At 41.8% G+C, this 24,338-nt stretch overlaps 2 protein-coding genes across 7 annotated transcripts in view; one reads left to right on the top strand and one right to left on the bottom strand.

The window, feature by feature from the left end:
- CPM (carboxypeptidase M) overlaps positions 1-3,508 on the top strand; it is a 35,554-nt gene extending 32,046 nt beyond the window's left edge. The window contains exons 7-9 of one of the 2 annotated variants that reach the window (XM_075149484.1): positions 708-860; positions 1,922-2,070; positions 2,834-3,508. In XM_075149484.1, coding sequence (XP_075005585.1) covers positions 708-860; positions 1,922-2,070; positions 2,834-3,067 — 536 coding nt within the window. In that variant the 3' untranslated portion in view covers positions 3,068-3,508. The remainder of the gene's footprint in view (positions 1-707; positions 861-1,921; positions 2,071-2,833) is intronic. The other variant, XM_075149494.1, reaches the window with a different exon arrangement.
- A 1,266-nt stretch (positions 3,509-4,774) lies between these two features.
- On the bottom strand, positions 4,775-23,725 carry MDM2 (MDM2 proto-oncogene). 5 transcript variants are annotated; one of them, XM_075149464.1, is made up of 12 exons: positions 23,599-23,712; positions 23,119-23,202; positions 22,900-22,972; positions 20,673-20,747; positions 20,176-20,309; positions 19,968-20,017; positions 18,591-18,658; positions 18,343-18,436; positions 15,634-15,791; positions 14,482-14,637; positions 12,804-12,881; positions 4,775-11,293 (listed from the first exon to the last, which is right to left on the bottom strand). In XM_075149464.1, exons 3-12 carry the CDS (start codon positions 22,966-22,968, stop codon positions 10,724-10,726), a joined length of 1,452 nt encoding a protein of 483 aa, XP_075005565.1. In that variant the 5' UTR covers positions 22,969-22,972; positions 23,119-23,202; positions 23,599-23,712; the 3' UTR covers positions 4,775-10,723. The 5 variants fall into 5 exon arrangements, with proteins under 5 accessions (XP_075005565.1, XP_075005537.1, XP_075005546.1 ...); XM_075149436.1 differs by having other exon boundaries at positions 15,634-15,794; positions 23,599-23,711; XM_075149445.1 differs by lacking the exon at positions 23,119-23,202 and having other exon boundaries at positions 15,634-15,794; positions 23,599-23,725.
- Between the last annotated feature and the right edge of the window lie 613 nt (positions 23,726-24,338).

Genomic DNA, 24,338 nt, shown 5'->3' with positions numbered 1-24,338 from the left:
CAATGCATTCATGCGGATTCTCTGAGCAGGACATGGGTGTTTGCAGACTCTCCCATTCAGCAGTTACACAAGTGAATGAAGCAGTCTCTGCTGTCTGGCTGCTTCTGCGCCCTTCCTTAAGGCCTGCATAGCTCTATAGATTACGCACCCGTACTGGTGTGGCTCCAAGGTCTTGTCCTTTCAGAAAGAAAACCAATCTTCTGTTCATATATCATCCTTTTTTTAATGTTTGATTACTGAAATAAATGTTTTCATTACTATTTATGTGTAGCCAAAGAGAATATGGGTCCTGTGTACTGTGGCACTGCGTGTTGCTGTCACGGTCTGAATTCAAAGCCTTAAAAGGCTCTTAGGATGGCTTTAGCAGTAGCAAACTCTATGCCAGCCTGTAAATTTATCCAGCCCCTATTTAGTTGGAAGTGCTTGAATGAATTTAAGTCAAAGACCCACCCTTCTTCAGCCATAATAATCATCATTCCCAAAATGTCACTGTGCTTTAGAAAACAACACTCTATGTGTAACTAGAGTAATTAAGCTGGTTTTCCACAGGAGGCAGTAAATCCAAGTGTGGCATTGAGAAATAATTTATCTGATTTACTTTTCTTACAGGTGTGATGCAAGTACCAACATTTTAACTCTCCTATTTTTATTCTAGCTTGAACTTGGTGTTTCTTTGCAGCTGAACACTGTTTTATTTCACTTTTAAGGTGGAATGCAAGATTACAACTATGTCTGGGGACAATGTTTTGAAATTACATTGGAGCTTTCATGCTGTAAATATCCTCCAGCAGACCAGCTGGAAAAGTTCTGGAGAGACAACAAAGTTGCTCTGATCGAATATATAAAACAAGTACATCTAGGTGGGTATGTGAAAGGGGAAGGGAGCTAAAGCTGAGGCCAGGCCGGTGGGCAAAGTGGGAACTCTTCAGCGGCCTGGCTCAGTGTCAGAGCTCACAGGTGAGGAGCTCTGGCATGAACTTGGGAGCTATGGCTTCTGAGTAGCATGTGCTACAAGGCCAAGGATGGGTGAGGGAAGAGAGCTTACAGGTGTGTCAGGTGTGGGGCGATGGGCACTACTACAGTGGTGCAAGGGGCTTAAAATGCACTGGGGCAGGAGCAAGGGACAGGCCCCTGGGGCACTCTTTCCATACCCCTCCTCAGGGAGCCCGCTTTCCTGAGCAGCCTTGGGGCAGTCATGTATTTCAGAGGTCTCTAAATGTGTGCGTGTGCATGTGGACAATGTTTCATGGGTCTTTGCTGCTTGGATTTGGTATTTTTGTAAGGCTTTTCTAAGTGTGATCTTGACCTCACGGTTGGAAGAGAGAGCTGCTGCTTAGTGAAGCAGTGGTACTTTACAATGAGCTGAAGGGTTTGCATAAATCTGTTGCTTATCTTGCATTTTGTTGCCCAGAATGTCTGACTGCTGTTTTATCTTTGCTTAATGCCAGTGCTGCCTTGAAGGTGGTGTGTGAGAATTTAGGGAAACTACTTTATAAGCAGACATTGTTGGTATTCTGCCATTGGGAAGTATGAGATAAGAGGCTGACTTACTTTAAATTTAAAAAAAAAAAAAAAAAAAAGGGCAACCCCCCCCAAACCAGTACTAAAGGAAGCCTTTCAGTAAAAGACACGTACAATAAGTATATATGATGCTCTCAGCAAATGAGATTTAGAAGCAGAGATTACAATGCTGCTTTCTAACTTAATGTGAGTGTAAACTACTAACAACAACAAAGGATTCTCTATTTTAATTCCCTTCAGTAAGATAGAAGTGACTAGTGATATTATTAGATGTGCTCGAAATCACTGAAATAGAAATAGCCTTTGAGAGCATCCAGCAACAAATGGTCTGACTTTCCCAGAGAAGGAGGCTCACCACGGTTACAGGTTGTGATCTTTCTCTCCTCTCCCTTTCTCATAGGTGTCAAGGGTCAAGTTACTGATAAGAACGGGAATCCTATTCCCAATGCCATCGTGGAAGCCAAAGGCAGGCCTCACGTCTGCCCCTACAGAACAAACGAACAAGGGGAGTACTTTCTTCTCCTTTTGCCAGGGACGTACGTGATCAACGTAAGTGTGCGGCCTTACTAAATTATTGTTTCGAATTTCACCGAGTTCCTGAGCACAGCGAGACTGCATCCTTGTAGACGAATGAGCTGAACTTGCTCGAGTCGTATACAGGAGCTGTAAAGACTCTTTAGCAGATTTAAAAGAAAATAGTATCTTAAAACATGAGTCGTTTTTTCAATACAGTAAGATCTCGAGTCCCCAGAATATCTAGAGGTAAGCACTCATTTGACCTGGATGGTGGAGCCAACTGGGATGAGCGTCTGGACCATGGTGACACTAGCCTGAGGTGTTTGAAACAAACCACAGAGCTCTTGAGGGGTGAGGAGGTGGAGGCTGGGATCCACGTAGCCCCAGGCAGCCACGGGCTGACCACGCCACCAGTGACAGTCATTTCCTTGGGTCAAAATGGCTTCTCTGAGGAGGTTGTCAGTAGCTGGTATTAAAGAACACTCGTGCAGCGCAGGCTCTGCCTGCTGCCAGCCAAGGGCTTATGCTGAAGCATAATTGCGGGATTCCCTCTCCTGTACAGCATGTGGTGCACCCCCACTATAAATAAATATTCTGTTTCATCTTGGGGTTTTTTGGGGCTTAGTCTTATTGCTGTAATGTGAAAAACTTTACTCTTTTCTCATTCTGTGTTCTCAAACTTATGAACACTTTTCCTATATGTTGACAGCGTAAATAGGCACATTAGATAATGATTGTTCCACAGCTGAATTCAACATTTCAAACCAAGTAAGAAATCTTTCATGTTTGCTCCTAGGCTACTGTACCAGGATTTAAATCGATGCTGAAGACATTGGAAATACCCGACAATACTGGTAACTTCAGTGCTTTGAAACACGACTTCTCTTTCCCAGAGGTCTCTATTGGATCAAAAGCTGCTTCATGTCCCAAAACTCCCCTCTACCAAGAGCTCGGACGGGCTTCAGCTGCAGTAAAACCAACTCTGCATATCTTGGTTTTAATGACCGTTGTGCTTGTAGTTTTCAAATAAAGTCAGGAATGACACGACACAGCAAGGCAAAATCTTCCTGCACAAATGTGGCTTTTCAGATAAGGAATTGTATATGCAAAAGAATGTATGTTTTTATAAACCAAAGTCTCAGATTTACAATCATGTTTATTGTATTTTGTAAAATACTGGTTCGACAATCAAATGTTTTACTTTAATTATTAATAGACTGTCATATTTTTCTATGTAAGTATTTTAGTCTAAAGAAATTCTGTACAGCCTATGGACATAACTAGAGAATTTTGATGCAGAAAGTACAAATATATTCTGAAGAAATTTGCCCAAGTTCAAAAAAGTCGTGGATTGTACTGCAAATGTTTCATGCAATTCAAGTTCCTCATTGAACCAACAGCTAATGTACCACACAACTGTAAGCAATTAGCTCAATCCTAATTTCTCATAATAAAGCCACTGCTCTAAATGAAGAATGGCATTTTTTACATATGCTTTTTCTTACCTAGACAGGTGAGTGCTCAGAGCTGAAATAAGATAAAGGCCAGTGGCACAGACACGTTGTAAGACAAGAAGATGGACATGACGTGTAAGCAGGCACCCAAGGGCTGTGCTGCTGGGAGCTGAGCGATGATCTGCACCATCAGGCAAAAGAGAGTAATTCGAGTCTCTGAAAACTGTGTTCCTCTAAGACAGCGCTATTGGAAACCATCTGGAATCAGTCATCTACAACTTTGTGCCGTTGCTCTTGACCGTTTTTACCGAATTTGGTATGGAACAGAACCGCATACAATTCAGAATTTTTTAATCTGAAGAGTTTTAGCAACGGCTTTAGAGTGTTTAGGTACGTTTCACAGCCCTGTTACTACACTGCGTGGGCCACGTCTAACACGGATGCCAGAAGCTGGCAGGCACACGCAGCAAGGCACAAACCAGCTCCTGTCACAGAGGCTGGTTTTGGGGGCAGCTGAGCTACCCGTCTTCCTCTGGCTGGGCTGCATCACACACAAAATGGGCAGATTCCTTTTGCCTGGCCAGCTGCAAGTCATTTTCAGGGCCCTCTGAAGCACTCCAGTAAACACAAAATTTATCAAGAAAAGCCAGTTAGTACCATCATCTCCTGTGTTTAAAACTTTATCTGCCAGGAAGTTTCTTAAGCAATGTCACAAGTAACCAGAAGAGATCATCTTTGGAAACATCCTGTGTACAGTAAATTACAGGAATGCAGATAATTTTCTGATGCTGAAACCGCACTCCTGCCTGTCACACCAAGCCCTGCCAGCTGGGCTGCAGAGCCTGGGCATCAGCCACTTGTCTGCCACCTGGCTAGAGCCTGTGCAGCACATGCAGCTGTAAATGCACTTTACAAATTTAAAGAGCAATGCCAATTTGGAGGGACAACTGTGTGTGCAAGATACTGGGTTTTTTAATGTTTTTCATTATATCCGTTTGAACTTTTACCTTTTCTCCCCCTCTGAACTGCTGTGGATTGTTGTCCGCTAATCCCTCTGCTGATACTTGGTTATGATTGTGTCACTTACAGCAAGGAGAACTAGAGACCCCTTGAGTTTAAAATCCCCCAAAAGCATGAGACCTGTGAGAAGCTGGTGGCCCAGCAGCCGAGCGAGGGCAGAAAGAGCCTGCACGCCAGGTCACAGAATTAAAAATCTGTATGAAAACCAAGTAGCGGAACTTCTGACAATCAAGTCATTGATGTGAAAAAAGAGCACCAAGGAGTATATAAACAATTGTTTATTTAAAGCTTTTAAAAGGAACATCCTATTTCATTTCCTCAGAAAAGGAAAAAGTGAAAACCAAAAGACAAATGCAATACATGTGAAAATTCTTCTCATAAATGGTTCTATACTCTGTGCAATTTGAGCAGGTATTTGTATTTTAATGGTTTCCTACTGTGCTAGTACGTGCACTGGTTATCTGGGAGGGTACGCACCACAAGCTCTTGAAAGCGTGTTCATCTAGCAGTAGTGGCAAAATTGCATAGTTATTTAAATTCGCTATAAACCAGTCTGCTTAAGGGTCATTCCAACTACGTGTCGTCAGACAACAAAGTAGGACTGCTTTTGGAAAAGCTGTTTGGTATTTTAGGTGCTATGTAATCGTCATGTTGACGGCCATTAATTTAGCTCAAAAACAAGGACCATCCTTTAAAAGTCAGGCTGTTAAGTTAAAGCAACATCTACTCAAAAGGGGAGACAACACCTTTTTAAGTATCGCCAACAAATTTTACATGTAGAATATATATATACACACACACTACAGACAGGCATTCGCTTGAGGCTTTTGGTGCATCTGTGCTAAATAAAAAAAAAAGCATTAGTTAAAAGCAACGATTTTTCATGTTCAGTAAGTGCAATCCATTGTTAAAAGATACATTAAGCCCAGGTTTCAGGAGATTTTTTTGTTTTTTGCTTTACATTGCTTGCACAACCTTTAACGACAAATAACTCAAGAGAAGACTTTGACTCAGGTATGGGTGAGCTGGAAAAGTTCCGTTAGTCGGGCAGGCAATCCCCCCGGAACAGACACACGCCTGCCAGCCGGGAGAGCCGATGCTCTAGCGAAGGGGATGGGGAAGTACAGTAACGCAGGCAGCGTGCATTTAGAGTACGAACATGCTACATAGTGCGCTTGGTTAAGTACACAGGTGACCCTCAAAGCCTGCATCCACCTGCCGGCACTGTGAATGATCACGAGCGGCCCACAGAGCTCAGAACCGGTACCAGCGCTGCCCTTCCGCGAGTCCCGTACACGTGCACGCGTTCAAAGCTCCTTCCCACAGGGAAGCACCACAACAGCAAAGGTCCCTTTTTAGGCTGAGTGTTGCACAACAGCATGTTGTATCTTCCGGGGATAACGCCTGCCCCACCGTATGTGTGGCAAGTTAACACGCTGAATAAATTACCTGCTTTAAAATTATAAACTCTACTTCTAAAGTTACACCCTAACACAACAGTAGCTTTAGATTAAGATGGGGAAGAAAAGTTCTTCACCCTTATATTAATCCTATTTACTCATTTCAGTTTATTCAGTTTCATTATGCATCTAATAATACTTTTCTAATCTCTCTTTTATAAGCACACAATTTTCTGAAACAATTATTCTTGTTGATGCGTTCTGTAGGAACAAGGAACTGTTTTTCCCTCATATTAGTCCTTGAGGCAAAAAATCTGCCTGAGGTCTTGCATGTGGCTTCATACCCACACAGACATTTCAGAGACAGCGATACTTAAACAGATTTACAGCAAACAGAACTCAGTGATAAAATTGTATCATGCTGTTAGAATAAATGTAACGCCTTTCATCAATTAAAATTTTGTAGCACTTCTACCCTTTCTAAATCAACCTGCTAACTGAAGTGGCAGGCACACCTCCGGCGCAGTACAGTGCGGCACACACAGCGTGCTGGCCGGTAACACTAACAACCAACATTTGAGGGGTGCTGCTCAACAAAAAGCACAACCTTTGCAGCGTGAATGTTCAATATAATCAGCAATCCAGGTACTTCTGTTTCAGCTGTGCAAGTTTTTTGAAGGAGAAAAGCAGCAGACTTCATAACTAATAAATCTTAAGTGAAGATGCAGTATTAAAGGTTCTCAAATATTTTAATATTCAATGCTTCCAGCCTTTTTGAGAAACATCAGACACTGAAAGCAATTTTGCCATCTGCCTCGAGAACTTCACTTTGCACTTCACCTCTTTGGGTCAAGAGTTGAATTTCAACACTCATAGCTAGCTACATAGTGAAAAAGTCGTATTTAATCAAACAGTGCGTTTATTGTACTTCATAAAAAAGAATAAATGTGAGTCCTTGTAGCATTTGTACACAATTATTGTCTACCTGAAGTGCGCGAAGGAACAGCCTAAGACAATTATTGAAAATTGTGTACTGTCACATTTTGTCAGCCTCTGGCCATCCCTTCAACTTTCTCGGTCGCGTGTTCAAAGGCAAAAGCAATTACCAACCATTGCAAATTAACCTTGAAACCTCTCGTTGCCTCACTGCATCTTCCGGCTACCACGTTACCAGCGCAACGAAGCAGGCAGGCAGCTTCTTGGCTGTTCTTGGAGATGCAAAAGCATTCCAAAAGAAAACAAACACCATCAAAATTTTCACTCTGCTAATGTTGTGCCAGCTTCCATCTCTATTTAATAAATGTTGTTCACGTTCAATGCAGAAGTTGTTTTAAGGGAAGGAAAAAAGAAAACAAAGCCATAAATGTTCCTATGCCCCGCTTAATCTGAATATAGTCTGAATACTTCTCTTTTATTTTAATGCTACAATTTCTTAAATATTTTCCTCGTGTGACTTACTAAGTATGCATATTTATGTATCTACACACATACCAATACACTAATTCAATAAATTAAAGCTCAAAACACTAACTGTAAGTACAAGAATATTTACAAACTGCAATAAATTAAAGATTAAAACGTGTACAATATTAAATAATGATCTCAAAGACCTCATCAAGTAATAACAATTGTCATCTCTGTGCCAAAATTGTGCTGACTTTTGTGCCGCTACCCAAGGCCAGAAAGGCATTTACAACCCACAAAGAACAGGGTGATCGACGCCAGGCGGGTCATGGCTCACCCCACGCGTACCGGGCGCAGGTCAGGGTGGCGGCACGGAGGCAGACCCAGGGATTTCAGCCTTTCGGACCGAACACCCGTCCCGGCTGGGGCCGGGGCTGCAGCGCTGGGGTCACAACGTCAGGGGCACAACCCCCAAAGTCCACGTGCGCACCTGCCTGCCAGCGTCCCCGATAGGGACTGGAACAGTCACCAATACTCATCACTCCCTTGTTTGTAAGGCATGCTTTGGGGAAAAAAAAACAAACAAAAAACCCTAAAGTTTTACTAGAAGTTATTAAGAGTAATATTAAGCCAGAAAATATAATTCAAAATGAGGATTCACTCTGACACAGTAGTTTGGCCATAGATGCAGAAATCAAAACTACCCATCTCCTCAGCATCCTATGGAGTAGAGGGTATTTCCAGGGCTGTTCTCCACAACAGAAGACATGCTAGGGAAGTACAATTTTAGAGCATAAAAGGGAGAATTCATTATGCTGTATGCTCTCACTTTATCTTTTGCCAAAGCATAAAGCATTAGTAGGAGATCGAATTGTTTTTGAAGAAAAATCCCAAAGCTGAGTGGTTGTGAACAGCAAGGATCATCGCTGTTCACATGTGCCTTTCTGAGACCTGAAATATTTTTTTTTTCCTTCCTTTTTTTAAATACAGACATCACTTAAGAGTAGTGGAAGAGAATGCCAAGAGCAGGATAGTACAGTTTGTCCCAGCAGGAACTAGGTAAGAACAGCTGCTCTCCCAGGACTGCAGTTACACAGCCATCACAGTGACTGTAGAAAAGGTATCCCACTGGAAAAGCATAAGACATAGGAGATGAAGCTTTTTAAGTACAGTCCCTGCGTTACCAACGCTTTTCCTGAATATACATGCCTGCCGTTCTCTCTCAGCTGCAGATTCCAGACCACAATATGACCACTATTTGGTTCTGACCTGCAGGTCCAGTGGAAGAGCCCCTGCAAGCTCCACTGCACTTAAATGGTTACCTGCCTTAATTCATACATTCTTAATTTTTGATTTGATAAATTTATTAGAAGCATCCCTACTTGAAAAATTTAAGTATCTGCCCACAGGACTTCTCTATCTCAGGCTGAAGGATTGTCAAACCTCATGAAACCCATGAAAGGTTACTGCTGACCAAAGAGTTTCAAGAACTTTCAGCTACCTGCTGTCACAAATTGCAAGGGCCAAGAAACTGGCATGTCAGAATTTGAAGAAACATACACAACGGGGTTTTACATTTTGTTTAGTTAAAATGAATTATGGTAAAACTTCAGAGATACCAGTATCTTTTAGTAGTGTTTTTCAAAAATTGGCTCAAGCATACGAGCAAATCATGAGTGATCCCAGTAATTTCACTCTTTACCTATGAAGGTGTTTCTCTGCAGGCAAATAACAACCAAGGGTTTACCGAGTCTCTCCTGCACAGCTTTACGTCCTTTTCCCAGGTACTTCCTGGCATTCCAGGCGTTTGCAGCCCTGATTTATGGACACTTTATACTACAGTAACTATTTCAGCTCTGCCATGAAGGTAATTATAGCATGCAGGCACCAACGGTTTTGTACTGGTGTTGTTAAGCAAGCTGTTTAACCTTGGCTTGCAGGATGGTAACACAGCACAATTCCTGCATTTAGGCTATGTCTCCATTCTTGGCACTCCCCTGACGCCGACACTACTTATTGGCCATTCTCTATGGGGCAGACGATCAGCAACTACCTGTAAAATCAAAAGGTGCTAAAAACATACAACTCCTCTTGTAATCTAGTTTTCCAAAGAAATAAATACAACTCACTGGTACAGAAACTCTCCATCTGAAGAACAGCTCAGCTGAGTAATCTAACTACATCCTGAAGATAGCTTAGCTTACGAAAATATACTCATGTTACCTACTCTGAACACACCACAGAACTAAGTCCGTTAGTGGACTCCTCAATAAAGGAACTGGTAAGTTTCACAAAGTTTTTGACAAAGTACAGTGAGGAGAAAAGAGCTAAAAGCAGTAAAGGACAGGTCCAACAAGACCAAACACTTTGCGACAGATTTTCAGAATTCTTGTGATACAGATAAAAAAAAAAGTGTAGATTGGAAATACTGAATTTAAAGAATGTCTGTGTGAACTAGAACTACACAGCTTATTTGTTTCTGCAGATGGAGGTTGACTTTTTTTCCTTACTATTTTTATTCAAGCGAATCTAATGATCAAGCTGCATGCTATACTGAAGTCAAAGACAAGTGCAGAAAAAGAGTAAGATTGTCCCCTAATATCTCCTTCACTTATCTTGCCTGTTCAAGTCTTTTCTCACACTGCTAAAATAATCATCAGGATAGTACAGACCTCCAAACCCACAAAGCATTTTAAAAGCCAGTTTCTCAGGATGTTGAGGAGATAACTGTAAGACTGAACTTGGATCAATGACTTCTCAGGACACAGACAGCCCTGAGGTTTACGATGCATGCTATAAACACAAGAGACACACAGTACCCTTTTCTATTTCCAAAAACCTTAAATGATTTTCTATCGCTTCCTGGTAAGATCTCCCCCATAATTTGGTTACTTGGAGGAATTTAAGTTTTGGGAACGAGGGAGACAAGATTCTATTTATTTATTTTATTGACTTATTCAGAGGGTTCTGATTGAGCCTGGTGTCTTCACCAGGCAACAGATACTAGAATCTGGAGAACCTTCTATCTTCTTAAGAGGAGGAACTCACATTAACGAACTCTTCAACATGTCTCTCCTCTCACAATCATTGAATTTGGGTTTTTAATGTGTGTTTTTAATCCAGTAAAACAAATGTCATTAACTTGTATAGAACATAAAGCACTTGGAAAGGCAGGCAGTTTACAGGAATCGGTTATTTCTGTTGAGAGGGATTTAAAATCTTCAAGCTGACTTAGGAATATACGGCTAACCTCTTAACAACTCCAGTGCACTTATTTCAGGAATTACTTTTCATACCAAATGTCGAGAGAATCAAAATATTAATTTTCCAATAAGCATACAAAAATAGTTTCTTACTCTCTTAACCAGTTTATGAAGTTCCTTTTGCTGCTTTCCAGTCAACATCCATCTAACTAAAATAAGTTAGTACAATCATTTGTATGGGCTGTCTGCACACCGGACAGGGTTTGTTCCTCTTCTTAAGTTTTCTTGCGCACGTAAAACATGACATGAGGTGTCCCGTTTTGCCATGTACTATGCAGCCGTTTTTCGGTCTACTCTGACATATGACGCAGGGCTCTATGCTGGTAACAGGCAGACTGGATTCCACGCTTTCCTCTTTGTCTTGCATTTCTCTCTTCTCAGGTTCCTTATAGTCCTCCTGACTGCTACAAAACATGCTGCTCGATGTCGATGGCTGAGAATAATCTTCACTTTCCTGGGACTCGGAAATTTGTACTGCTTTATCCTCATTCTCCTCTACAGCTGGTTCTTTATCTTCAGTCATTTTCACTTTCTTGCAGTCAGGCACATCGAAACCTTCTTCAGACTCTAGGGGGAAGGAACTTTCTAATTTGCTCTTTACTAATTTATCACTCTTTTCATCCGGAAGCCAGTCCTCTCGAAGGGCCCAGCATCTGTGGCAATGTCGTGGTAGCGGAGGATTCATTTCGCTACATTCAGGACACTTCCAATAATCCTTCAGTGAATTAAAGGTTGGAACAGCTTAAGCTACTTGGAATGCTTACAACCGAAGTATTCAGAGATTATAAACAATTTATTACTGCCAAAATAATAAGTTATCTTGAGCTATCAACAATATAATCTAAAAATTCCATTCAGTGTTTGGTCCCATTTTATGGTTCTAAATTAAAATAGTCTGATTTTCAAAAGACTCTCTGACTTACTTCCTTCTTGCAGTAGAACAATGAATAATGATTTATTATTTCTTAGGCAAAATTGAAGAAACCAGATCACAAAAGTCTTCAGAAAACCTCATGAAAAACTTTTTTCTGATAAAATGGTCACCATTCCCATTATTTTCAACAATAGACTTCTCAAATGGAAACTATTCGAGACTGAAGGGACATTTCACCTGTGGGATGCTAAGCTGTTGGTGTGCAAAACAGCCGGGTGAGGGCACTCTAACACAGTAGTGTTAGAGAACAGAAAACATCGGCCATTTAAAAAAAAAGAAGGGCTGCATCACTGTCTGAGATTACTCCGTACACTCCACTGAAAATACGCCACTATCTCATTAAAAATACACTTCATTTTTAAGGAGAAAGACCCTTCTTAGAAATAATACATGCCACAGGGGGAATGAAAACAAAAAACAACCCAAAACTTATTTAGAAGATTCGAAGCACTTTTTGGTTGGAGTCCTAAACAACATCAGTGACATCAAAAGCTTCAGAGACCAATTTTAATTCCTAAAAATAACATACAGACATATTTTTCCACACACAAGCAGTGCTATGTTTTTAGATGGTGGCTAGCCCTGTGTTTTACACACATAGTGAAATCCCTCAGTCCTACAGACCATCAAGGGACTGGAGCATTTCAGACAGTTTTGGACAACAGCTTTGTTCAAGCTTCGACTCTGAAAAGCAAGTACAAATGAAAAGATACACTGCTTTTTAATTCTAGTTTGTGCTTTTTTCACATATGTCTACATACTTTGCCTCAAACTGCTGAATTTCTTCCCACACTTCAAGAATGGTCTCACAGAATTTAGAAAGAGCCTCAAAATCTATTAATTTTACAGTACTGTTCTGAAAATAGGTTTACCTTCACATCTGTATGCTACAGATTCCTTCATTTAGGTTGGACAATAAAACTAGGTATTATGATTTATAGGAAGAATTTTTTAAATATAGATGACTAACTTTTTGGGTTTTTTGCATTTTGTGCAAAAAGTCAGATTTAGGCTCCAAATAGTTTCCTTCCATTGAATGAGTGAAACTGTAAGTTAGTATTCTTTTTTAACGGATTAGGAAGCTTACTAATTTTTTTTTTAAATATCAAAGTTCCTTAATAGTCACATGTTCAGTAATTAAAATACTGTTTTGGAATCAAGCGTACAAGAAAAAGTTGATTTAATTTAAAAAAAAAAAATCACTGGTAACAATAGAATTCATCTATACTCCTTGATCTACTCTGTCAGTTCACCCAACTTATGATGCTTTGCCAGTCAAGTTTTTACTCACAGCTAGAGAAATCTCTGGATCTTCATCAAATGAATCAGGATCACTATCTTCATCCTGGTAAATAGTCAGCTGATATACCTGGTTTAAATAAAAAAAAAGTATTGATGTAACTGGTTTTTGGCATTCAATTAAAAGTCTGATAAACTTTTAATCAAATGTAATAAATAGCACATATACGTTAATTTTTATTAGCAAGTAACTCCACAAAACCCGATGACTGGTTTGGGGGAAAAGAATTCTGTTCACGCTTGTAACACACAGCCTAAAGAAAAACCTTCCTGGACCGGAGGTGACCTTCCCCCTCTGCTCAGCACTGCTGAGGCCACACCTGGATCACTGTGTCCAGCTCTGGGCTCCTCAGTACATGAGAGATACGGAGCTACTGGAGAGAGTCCAGCGAAGGGCCACTAAGATGATTAAGGGATTGGAGGAGCTCTCACATGAGGAAAGGCTGAGAGAGCTGGGACCGTTGTTCAGTCTAGAGAAGAGAAGGCTCAGAGGGACCTTATCAACATGTATAAATACCTGAAAGGAGGGTGTAAAGCAGACGGAGCCAGGCTCTTTTCAGTGGTGCCTGGTGACCGGACCAGAGGCAACTGGCACAAACTATAACAGAGGAGGTTCTGTCTGAACGTCAGGAGACACTTTTTTACTGTGAGGGTGACCAAGCACGGGCACAGGTTGCCCTAAGCAGCTGTGGAGCCTCCATCCTTGGAGATATTCAAAAGTCATCTGGACATGGCCCTGGACAAGCAGCTCTGCTTGAGCCAGGGGGGTTGGGTAAGATGACCTCCAGAGGCCCCTTCCAACCTCAACCATTCTTCAATTCTCAACACTGCTCCTGGGGGCAGGGGCACATCTCAATCCTTTCTTCCTTCAAATCACTGTCTTATCTCAGGGTGCAGCTCTACAGCACTATAACCTGGTGTACATCAGTACAGTCTTTCCCGTTCAGCCCTTCAAGTACCACAATCGTGTATGTCCCTGGCAAATTCTGCCTCTGGTACTTAACCAATCTTGCCATGAGCTGATTCACCTCTTCACCACTTTGAAGTAACAGAAAACTGACCCAGAAAAAAATAATTTCCCACTTCCATTCCTGACATTGCAGATATCTAGATCCCTTGAAAATGATGGTAATCACAATTTTAAGGTCTTCTTCCTCCTAGTGAAAAATTCTAAAATGGTGTTTCAGCATCTCTATGAAACATCTATATTCATGGAGGCAAATGATTCAGAAATCTCCCTTTGCAAAGAGTTACTAGGAAAGTTTTCATTCAGTATTAAAAGTGTCGTCAAAGCTCAACACATACCTCTATAATTAAAAGTGTAGGCATAGACTCAAGTACACATGCTGCCATCGACTCCAACAGCTAGTGAGCGAAGTTAAACAGACACACTTTTCCAGACTGTCAAGAGTCTGTTTCAGAGTCTACGGAAAGCCTTAGCACCGTTCTGGTTACTGCCTGGTGGGTGTATAATGGTGACCCAACTGCACAGGCATGTAATTTGCTTTAATGAACAACTGGGTGCAGTTTGTGACATAGCACACGCAGTCCTGAAATAAACCTGAAGAGTTACTTCTCGTTGGAATCTCAACATGAAGTATTCCTGTAAGTTTCCTTCCCCCTCTTACCCCACGGAGTCAAAAAAGATCCCAAACAAAACAAACATGTACCTCATCATCTTCATCTGTGAGCTCCTGTCCTTCTTCATTATGGCTATAATCTTCTGAATAAATAGACTCAACTTCAAACTCTACACTGAACTGGTCTGAAACAGAACTGTGGTCAAACCAATCAGAGTTTTCACTTAATGAACTGGCATCAAGATCCTGAAAAAAAGAGAAAGTACACATTCAGCCTCACTAGTCCATATCCATAACCACTACTGTTAAAATAGCTCATAAGATAAAACCAAACTACTCAGTTTAATTAGCTATGGAAGAAATGGGACCAGGTGCTGTTAGATAGAACATCTTTTCTGAGACAAACGAATCATAGGTAGGTAAAAATAAAGCCAGATCTGAAAGCCTTTTGTCATCTCTGTAATGGAGGCTGCAGTCAACCTACAGCCAGCTAGAAAACTGCTGCTACTATTTCACAAAAGTTCTCCTAAGAAGTGAAAGAGCAGGTGCAAGAAGATGCTGTCTTTTGGCTGCATGTCATTAAATTCTCTATTCTCATCAACTTTGTTAACCTTAATATGAGACAGTGGCTAAACAATTATAAAATAGCAAGGGTGAAGATACAGTATTAGTTCTGTCAATTCAGAATACAGTATATGACTAGGAATACTGTTAGTTTAGGTCTTCATGCCCTAACCTAACCACAGATAATTTGCCTCAAGTGTTTGCTGAAAACAATAAAAAACAGTAAAGGCTTGGAAAATGAATACAGCATATCATCAGGGCACTACTATGTACAGTTACCGAAGCTGTATCGGAACTACCAGATGCCCAGAAGCACCAACTATTCTGAATTATGGAACGTCTGTGACTGCTTTTCCTCTCTTAGCATTCTAAGAAACACAGTTATTTTAAAACGCAAAATATATCTCACATTTTTTCAATACTGCGCCAAGCAGTAAGAATCTGTTTTTTTAAAGAATATTCAGAGTTAATATTTTTAAAGATTTCACTTCAGCTTTGTCAGATCTATGAAAGACCCCACTCCACCCACACACCAACTTTTCTTTCAGCCTCTTTTCTCTCCTCAGACACCATTGAAGGCACTGCTGCTTTTAATTAAGAACATGATGTTTTAAGATGCGTATTTGCACTTGTGGAATTTGCAAAATTTGCACCACAAAAATATGTATTTTGACTTACAGGAATGGAAAGAGAATCTGTTGAATCACTACTATTGCTTCTTTCACGGCACAGACCGCTGACTACACACCATGAGAGACTTTCATCAAACGTCAACGAAATGCTGTCTGACTTGTGTCGTTTTCTTCTGTCACTATGCAGATCATCTGAAGAATTTTCTTCTGGGCACATTCAAGAATTTTTATTACTCAAAAAACATCTACGTAATGTGCAGTTTTGAATATTCTTAACATAAGCTTAAATTGTAATTCACTTATATAGAAATTTAAGAAAAATAAAGTCATTCATTCAGTATTATTTTATGGGGAAAAAAGTAAAGGCACCAAAAACTTATTTAAAAAAGACACAGTAACATTGCGAAATGTGAAAAGTGTGAAACATTCCTGAAACCAGTATTTCAGGGGCTGGCTCTCCCAACTTGTCCCATCAGAACACTTGTAAATAGCAGTCTCCACATGCACGAAATAAAATAATTGCAAATTTGGAAGCATTTTCACTCCACACATGACACATTAAACCCCTTCTAATTTTAAGGAATACAGTTAGGATCTTAATTGTCCTAGCTCCCTCTACAGTCAGTAGACAGAAAGGCACTTTCAGAGGGCTTCCGAGTCCATCCCAGAATTTGCAGGGAGACAGAGCAACCAGCTCCCATGTCACATGCACACAAAGGACCTCATGCTAGGTAAGGTAAGTTCAGGTTCAGGTTTCAGATACCTCAACAAATTTATCAGTTAATAGTTCCACTATATGTAATCGTATTTACTCAACAGGACTTTTGTAACAAACCATTATGACTTTCACCACACACTAGCAAGAAAATCTTCAAGGCATACTATGTAAAAATTGAACTCTGAAAGCATTGCTTTAAGCTGTGCTTATTTAATATGCTTGGTTTGAAGGCAAAAAGACAATGCTTTTTAAATACATCGTGTTTTGAAGCAACCACCTACAGCAGCATAAGGAGTAGGGGGACAGCATTTCAGGGGTAGGTAAGTCAAAATTCAGCTCCACTGACTTTTACAGTGTTTGGTAAGAAACAATTTTATTAAAAAAGGTGTTGCAAAGTCAGTAGGTAAGTGCAGTGGAGTGAAAACTCCCCAAGAGGCCTGACAACTTGGTTCAACAGACCTCAGTAAGAGCCTGCTGCCCCCCTACAGGTGCCTTTTGCACCCACCCTCTATTGCCCAGCTTCTCCTTTGCCTTCCAAAATACACCCTGACAATCCACGAGTCTTCAAGTCTCGAATCTTTCATTGTAAAAGAAAAGAGAACAAAACACTTGTACATACTTCTCTTACTTTCCCTTGGTGCTTCTTGGCTCAGCCCCTCTCTTTTCTTTTTCCGCCCTGAGAGCCCCACCAAATTTGGTGCCCCCAGGCCCAAGGGTTGCTCCTGTCCATCGTTGTCCTCATTTAGTTGTCATGGCTCCATGCTGTACTGATACTGTATCACCACAAGGTTTCTACACACTATATAAGCGGCTCCAAAGGAGCCGCTACCATCCCAATTTAACAAGAATAGTGGTTTAAAAGGAAGATTTCCTATAAATTAGAAAAAAAGTGTATATAAAAACACTATATTAAAAGAACTTTTAAGGTTGTAACAAACTAATAAATGGATGCAAAGACAAGAGTTAATAATCAAACCTACAATAAGTAAGCACAACACAGGACCTTATGTGCTCTGGGTCATGCCTAAATATTACAGGTTGTGATGTTTAACCGAGACTTTCCATCCTTTCACCAGTTTTTGTTACAACATTAAAACGTTCTTTTAATTTAGTGCAAACCGCTCAGCAACGCAGCACAGTTTTTGGACTGACTAACATAACAGTGGCCTATAATGAACACAACGAAATACTACACAAAAGCTGAGGAACTGAAAAATGTTGCTGAGCAACTGAAGAAAAGAAAGTTCTACGCAGCGACAGAAGTTTATCACTGCCCAGGTAATTACAACCATCAAGTCATGAGGTAACAGAAGTAAGTGATGGAACAAACTATGTAAGAAATTCCACAGAATAGTATTTAAGTAGAACTGTAGAGAACACTTCCATTGAGCAACGTAAAGTTATTCAGGTTTATGCTGACCAGCTTGTTATTTGCTAATTATTGGAAGAAACATTCCACATTTTCAAAATGTATTTGCCAGTGATTACTGAATAACCACAGTAAAGAGAAAGAGGAGACAAATACGATGCTTAAGGCACCAGACTTTTTAAAAAGTGCTTAAGGAATGGTCAGGTACATATATACAAAATCATCCCATGTTACTACCAGACCTTTGATGTCTTTGCCACCAAATGAAAACTGCTTTTAGACAGCAAACAAAATGTAGAATTTTGTGGCTATCTACAGAAGGAACTGAAATTAATTGGACTACATCAGTCCATTACAAACAAAAGTACTCTCATCATGAAGACAACACAACTGATTAAGTCCTGCTGATGTGAACAAGTTTAATAGATCTGTGGAAGAAGTTATTCCATTCATCTTACTAACAGTTCTAGAGATCTGAACTGTAACACGATACTGGAGCAATGCAAGGAATCGTGTATTTTTTCCAGACTGAACATTTTGTTTTAGATAAGCAGAGAAACATGAATAGTATTTCACAGCATCTTTCAAAGTCAGTAAGGCAACAGAACGTACTTTTTTTCCTAAGTGGCCATGCTATTGAAAGCTCTGCATCATAAATCTGCACATACCAGATTCACTGTGTGTTCTCCTCCTAGAAGATGTAGTTGGTCGGGAAGTCACATTTGATGAAGTCTGCTTCTCTTCTAACTCTTGCATAGATTCCTGGTTAACAGAAATACTGAGTAAGCCTGCGCATGAATATGAGGTAAAAGGCTAGAATCAACTAATTGCATCTAAACCATTGACACTCTCATGCAAAACTAAATAGAATTTACATCTCGGAACATTTATTTTTTAAAAAAAAAAAAAAAATCACCTTTAGAACATTTTCTTCTTCAAGCTGAAATCTGGCGTCATCCTCAGGTGTGTCAGCAAGCCTAGACTCTGAAACCAAATCAAACCAAACAACCGTAATACAGCAAGCAGAAAAGGTCAATTTCAGGCTCAAAAACATTAGAGTAAAAGCAAGTGAGAGAAGTTAACTGCACACAGCATTTACAAAGTAAATTCTAAACAGAACTTACAATCCAGACATTTTGCAACAATGGAAAAAACAACCCCATCCCTTTGTTTTTCAGGCGTGTGCAGCACTTTCCCTGTAACATTACTGAAGTGGGAAAGTGGGGAGGAAGAAGAAATCTTGACCACAAAGTAGCTCAGAATTTTATTATAAATGCCTTCAAATGAAGTCTGTGCATTAGCTGGGATTCTGCAGGAAATATTTTACACTTCTTCCTCTCCAAAGTATATTTTACTAGCTATCACTTTATGGGAACACTGAATTAAAAAGATATTAAATAGAAGAAAAATAACTGGTTTTAATGATACATGCTTACTACCAGACAGACCCTGAATTAATCAATTATCTTTCAAGAAAAGACTTTGAGAGATAATTTAAGTTTGCAAGCATAACAATAAGAGATAACCAAGAGAGCATGTTTCCCATCTTCAGCAACCAAACACTTGCCTTTAGGAGGAATCAGAAACAAAGGGTGTCTTAATATGGATTTAGAAGCCAATTTACAAAACAGTTTCCATTGTTTCACTTCTGGTTCACTCCTTGCGTTAGCCAAAAATTACAACTATATTGAGCATTTTTATGCTGCAGGAAAGATGAATGTATGTAACAGTTCTTCATTTATGGAGTGGCTATCCACAACGTTACAACAAAGCCACATTAAGTGTACAGACCTTTTAAAAGAGGACTCAGTATAGCTGAGGGTAACCAGTTCTAAATGTACTCCACATTCAGTTTTGAAAATTAAAACAGACCACTAACAAAGAATGAAAAGCATTTGCTCCGACTTCACTGCTGGCACAAGTTCAAGAAGATAATTTTTGATATTAAAACTTTTTATGTTGTTGAGGGCTTTATCTGTAAGAAATACAAGCAAACGAGTAATTTTTTGGTTTAGTCCTCTTTGTGTTCAGCTCTGATTGTGCTTGTTCTGGTTCTAGTCCAACAAAATTACCCAATTGCTGTTCAGATTTTTATTTTTTTCCTCCCCCAGAAGAAACAGTGTTTGCTTTCATTCACTATTTGTGGTTGCTCTGGATAGTAGTGTGTAAAGCCAAATAGCTAATTATGGAGAGATCGATGTTATCTGATCACTACATGCAAGATGCATTAATGTAAGTTATATTTTCCCTATTACTATTTCCCAAAACAAAAGGTCCTCCCAAACTAGCTTACCTTGTTGATTGATTGCTATTAGATTTCTGGAAATCATTGAATATAGTCTCCTTAGATGGGGATAAAGAAAGAGATGTTGCAAGTTAGCTGCATGTAATTATAAAAGAGAGCTTACCATATTTGAAGATGTAAAGAGTTAAAAAAGGCCATACGCATTATGTTCTCCATTATTTCACAACCAGACTCTCAGAAAAGAATCCCATTTTACCTGTGTTCTTTTACTGAAAAGCTTGTTACTCCAAATAAATCCCCCAGGAGATCATTTGCACAGTGTACAATATGTTGCTGTTTTTCATCATATAATTGTTTAGACATAATATATTGTCCAAGATAGAATATTACCTGTAAAATAAATGACATACACAGACATTAAATACCCAGGTTCTGTTAAGTGTAAGAGAAAACACATTAAAGTAATTGAGATTTGCTCTTCTGACTTTGATTGCCTAAAACTCCCTTTGAGCTGCGATTTTCATCTATCATTCCCCAAGTACTCTCCTATTCTACTGACCAGCAGATACTTTTGTTCAGATTTTGAGAAACCTGCTAAACACCACCTAACAAGTCAGCAGCAGAATAAAAACAATACCTTGTCTCAATATCTCCTAGATAAGCTGTGAACTACACTGCCCCCATTCACCCAAAACAAAAGACCAATCTATCTGTATGCACTGTAATCTACCTTTAGTGATTAAAAGTTCTCACCTCCTTCATAGTAAAAGTGTCCTTTTCTGCACCAGCTAACTTTAACAACTTCAATAACAGTGGCTTTGGTTTAACCTGTGTGGGGAAGAAGAAAAACAGTATGCACCAATCATTCACCAAACACAACACTATTCATACAGGTTGGCTTCCTCCTTCTGTATTAATGTGATATCAAACACACAATTACATTAAAACCTATCCACATCCAGGTTTTTCACTTTGCAAAGTAAAACTTAAAAGAAAGTAACACGAACCCAATCATACTAATCTTCTCATACACTGTACATCTTAGCTCAAACCCCCATCTTCCATTGGTACATACAGATTCCTCGATTTGATTCATTTGGTGGTTCCAAGTACAGGGCCGGGTCCTGGGGAATTCAGCTTCAATCCCTTAGTCATTACAGTGACTCCCGAAGGGGAGGGAGGAAGGCAAACGGGCCTTTGTGACTATCTGTCAAGTCCAGAGTGCAAGTCACAAAGCAAAGCACTGGTCCCACCTCTTTCCTAGTCCCTTCCTGTGACAGCTTCTGGGGCTCCGGTTTTGCATTTGTCAGCTGGGCTGCTTTACCTCTGAAGACTTTTCTTAGCTGGGATAAGCACACCCTGATCTTTCCATCGTATTTCAATCACTCTGACCTCCGCAATGGCCTCCCACCCACCCACTGTGCCGCAGAGTTTTATCTGCAGCCAGTCTATGACAATTTCTGAGGTAGAGGAGGGAAAAGTTTAAAAAAAAAAAAAAAATCACTTTTCCCCCTCTTTTTTTTTTTCTTCTGGCCAGACCAGTGTCCTGATCCCATTCACTGCACTGTTCCACAAACAGCTGTGCCAGTACCAGTGCAGGAGATGAGAAAAAGCTGCAGGGGCTGCCACAACTGCAAAGAAAATGCCTGTGGAGCACTGACAGTTCCCAGTGCAGTATATTCTAGAATTGCCACTTTAACAATAGCATAACTGTTCTAAGAACAGGCTAATATTTAGCTATCCTAATATATTCCCTAAAGTAAGAAAAAAATATTATAGAAAAGAAACATTTTATAGGAAAGTGTGAATAAAATATGCGACAAGGAATAAATGCTTAAGAGAAGGGGGGGGGAACTTCCCTACATTCCATTTCAAGTATCTGCTAAAACCAACGCATTAAAAGAGATTAGTTGCAAGAATCACACCTAATGAAAACAATAAACAAGCTCATGGACAACATCAGATGTCTGTTCACCCCTTCCTAAGCGCTGAATTATTTAAAGCACGCGGCATATATTACAGTTTCATAAAGGAAGCAAACAGTAGCTTTTTAAACTACTGATGACAGCTGAGCATAGGAAGGCAAAGCAGTTTCAGGTCTCTGAATCCACAACTAGACCCATGGGTTCAGATCCTTTTACTCCCCAGCCCTCTACCCCTGACTCCTGCAAGTATGAAGTTCTTCTGCCATGGAGATCTGACAGCAGACAGTAGCAACACATTATGACTTAAAAAAAGAAGAAACAAACAAACAAACAAAAAAATCAACTTTGAACCGTCTGCTGTTCTGTTACTTCACCTTTTTGAAGTTCTGCTATTAGTCTACACTTTCAAGCTTCACCCTTCTACAAAAAGTAATCCAGTTGAACTGTCATTGTACACATGCCGTTTTAACCCACATCTCGGGTGTAACACATAGGCTTCCATCCTCAGGACAACTGACGTAGAAAGCCTGGACAGCATAACTGCCATTGTATCATGGAAAGCCTGGATATACAAAGCCATAAACACAACGAAGCCTCTTATTACAACTTGCTTATGAATTCCAATAGAGGAGGAAGTGAAAATGCCAAATTCAAAAGCCTTCAGTTGTCATGACAAGATTATTTCACAAACAGTGTACGTTTTGCATAATGGAGATCTTCCACAACTCTTCAGTTATGAACTGTTAACAATTTCCACCACGAAAGACTTGCCATGACCAAATCAGACCATAAGATAATTTTTGTTAAAAGAAAGCAACCTGCCCATCAAAGGTCTCCAGGAAACATTCTAGACCTAAACCATCACCCTCAACACTCAACCACGAATGAGAAAGATTTGCTTCACAACTACAGGATCAAAGAGAGCCCATCTTCACCGGATTTCCTGGCTTTTCTCTAAGCATCGCTTGCTGAGCAAAGCGGCCCTTCTGAATTGGCAGATAAAAACTCTGCAAAAAAAACTCTGAAAAACTCGCGCGTCCAACAGCGCTACTGACCAGCGCCTCTTGCTCCGAAGCGGTGACAGAGGCGGCATCCGTAAGGGAGGACATCTTGGTATTGCACATTTGCCTGCAATTAAGGGGAGAACAACCTCAAAACGCGGAACACAGCTGCACAACCCGGGCTCCCCCCCGCGCAGAGACACCCCGGGGCGGGCGCAGGGCTGCGCTCTGCAACCCGGGGGTGCAGCCGTCACCCCGGCCGTCCCCACTCACCTCGGTGCCCTCGTCCAGCCCACACGCCGGGCTCCGGCAGCGGGTATCTGGGCCGAGTCAGGCTGGGCCGGGCCTTATATAGCGCTGCCAAGAGGAGGCAAGTCGGGGCTTAGCTCCTCTGCCGGCCGCGGCCCGACATGCCTGAGCATGACCCGGAGCAGCGGCGCTGCCGAGTCACCGCGGGGGGCGGGCGGGCGGCGGCCAACGCTGACTCACCGCGGCCGCCAGAAGCCGGAGGGGCGGCGGCGTGGAGAAACAGCCTCGTCTCCGCGCCGCCACCCCCCCCCCCCCGCGCAGCGCCGGCCTCGCTCCCCCCGCGGGCGGAAGCCGCTGCGCTCGCCTCAGCGCCGTGCCCGGAGCGAGTGGCCCCGACGTGCTTCAGCCGCCCCTCCCCCACCACCGAGGCCGCCACGCGCGAAAACCGAGCCCCGAGCGACCCCTCAGCCCCTGCCCCCAAGCGAGCCGGGAATCCCCACGCACCACCAGCCGCGCCCGCTCCGCTGCCCGGCCCGCGGCGGGCGGAGGACCGGGGGCCCTACCACGCCGCAACGCGGTGCGCGCCCAACGCCGCCATTTTGGCCGCCGCGCCGCGCGGCCCGCTCGTCTCTCCAGCGCCCCCTAACGGGCTCGGCGCAACGGCAGCGCCGCGCGCAGGCAGCGGGGCAACGGCCGCGGAGCGCCGCGCGCGGGCCTGAGGCGGCGCCTCTGAGACAGGGGGCTGCGGGCCCCGCTGGCCTGGCCGGCCTGCCCGCCCCTCCCCGGAGCGTTACGGGATGGGGAGCCAGAGCCCGGGCCCGCGGCGGCGGGCGGAACAGAAAAGCAGTGCCTGGGCTGAGGGGCAAACGGGGCGAAGGCCTGGCAGCAGCAGGCGGTGCGAGACCCGCGCCGGGGGGGGCTGCGGGCAGCAGGAGGCTCGGGCTGTGCTTTGCCGGCGGCTTTTTGTTTTCTCGTCTGCGCCCCTCCTCTTGTTGTCCATCGTCCCTTTTATCCCGTCCCGACTGTGTTTACGGCCACTCCACGAAAACCGTCTGGTTGTGGTAAACAAAACGTGTGGTGGCTTGTGGACGTGAAGCAGAGGAGATGGAGCTGGAAGAGCAGGTCTTGTTGCTAACAGCGAGCCTGAAAGAGTATAAATGTTCCCTACAGAGGCTAACTTTATTTAAAATTTTAAAATATCTTCTGTTGACGTTGAACATCTCTCTGACTTCCCCTCAGACACA

The sequence above is a fragment of the Calonectris borealis genome, chromosome 1 (genome assembly GCF_964195595.1).
Source record: "Calonectris borealis chromosome 1, bCalBor7.hap1.2, whole genome shotgun sequence".
Classification (NCBI taxonomy): Eukaryota; Metazoa; Chordata; class Aves; order Procellariiformes; family Procellariidae; genus Calonectris; species Calonectris borealis.
Note: the sequence above shows the minus strand (reverse complement) of the source record. Positions and strands in the feature narration are given on the sequence as shown.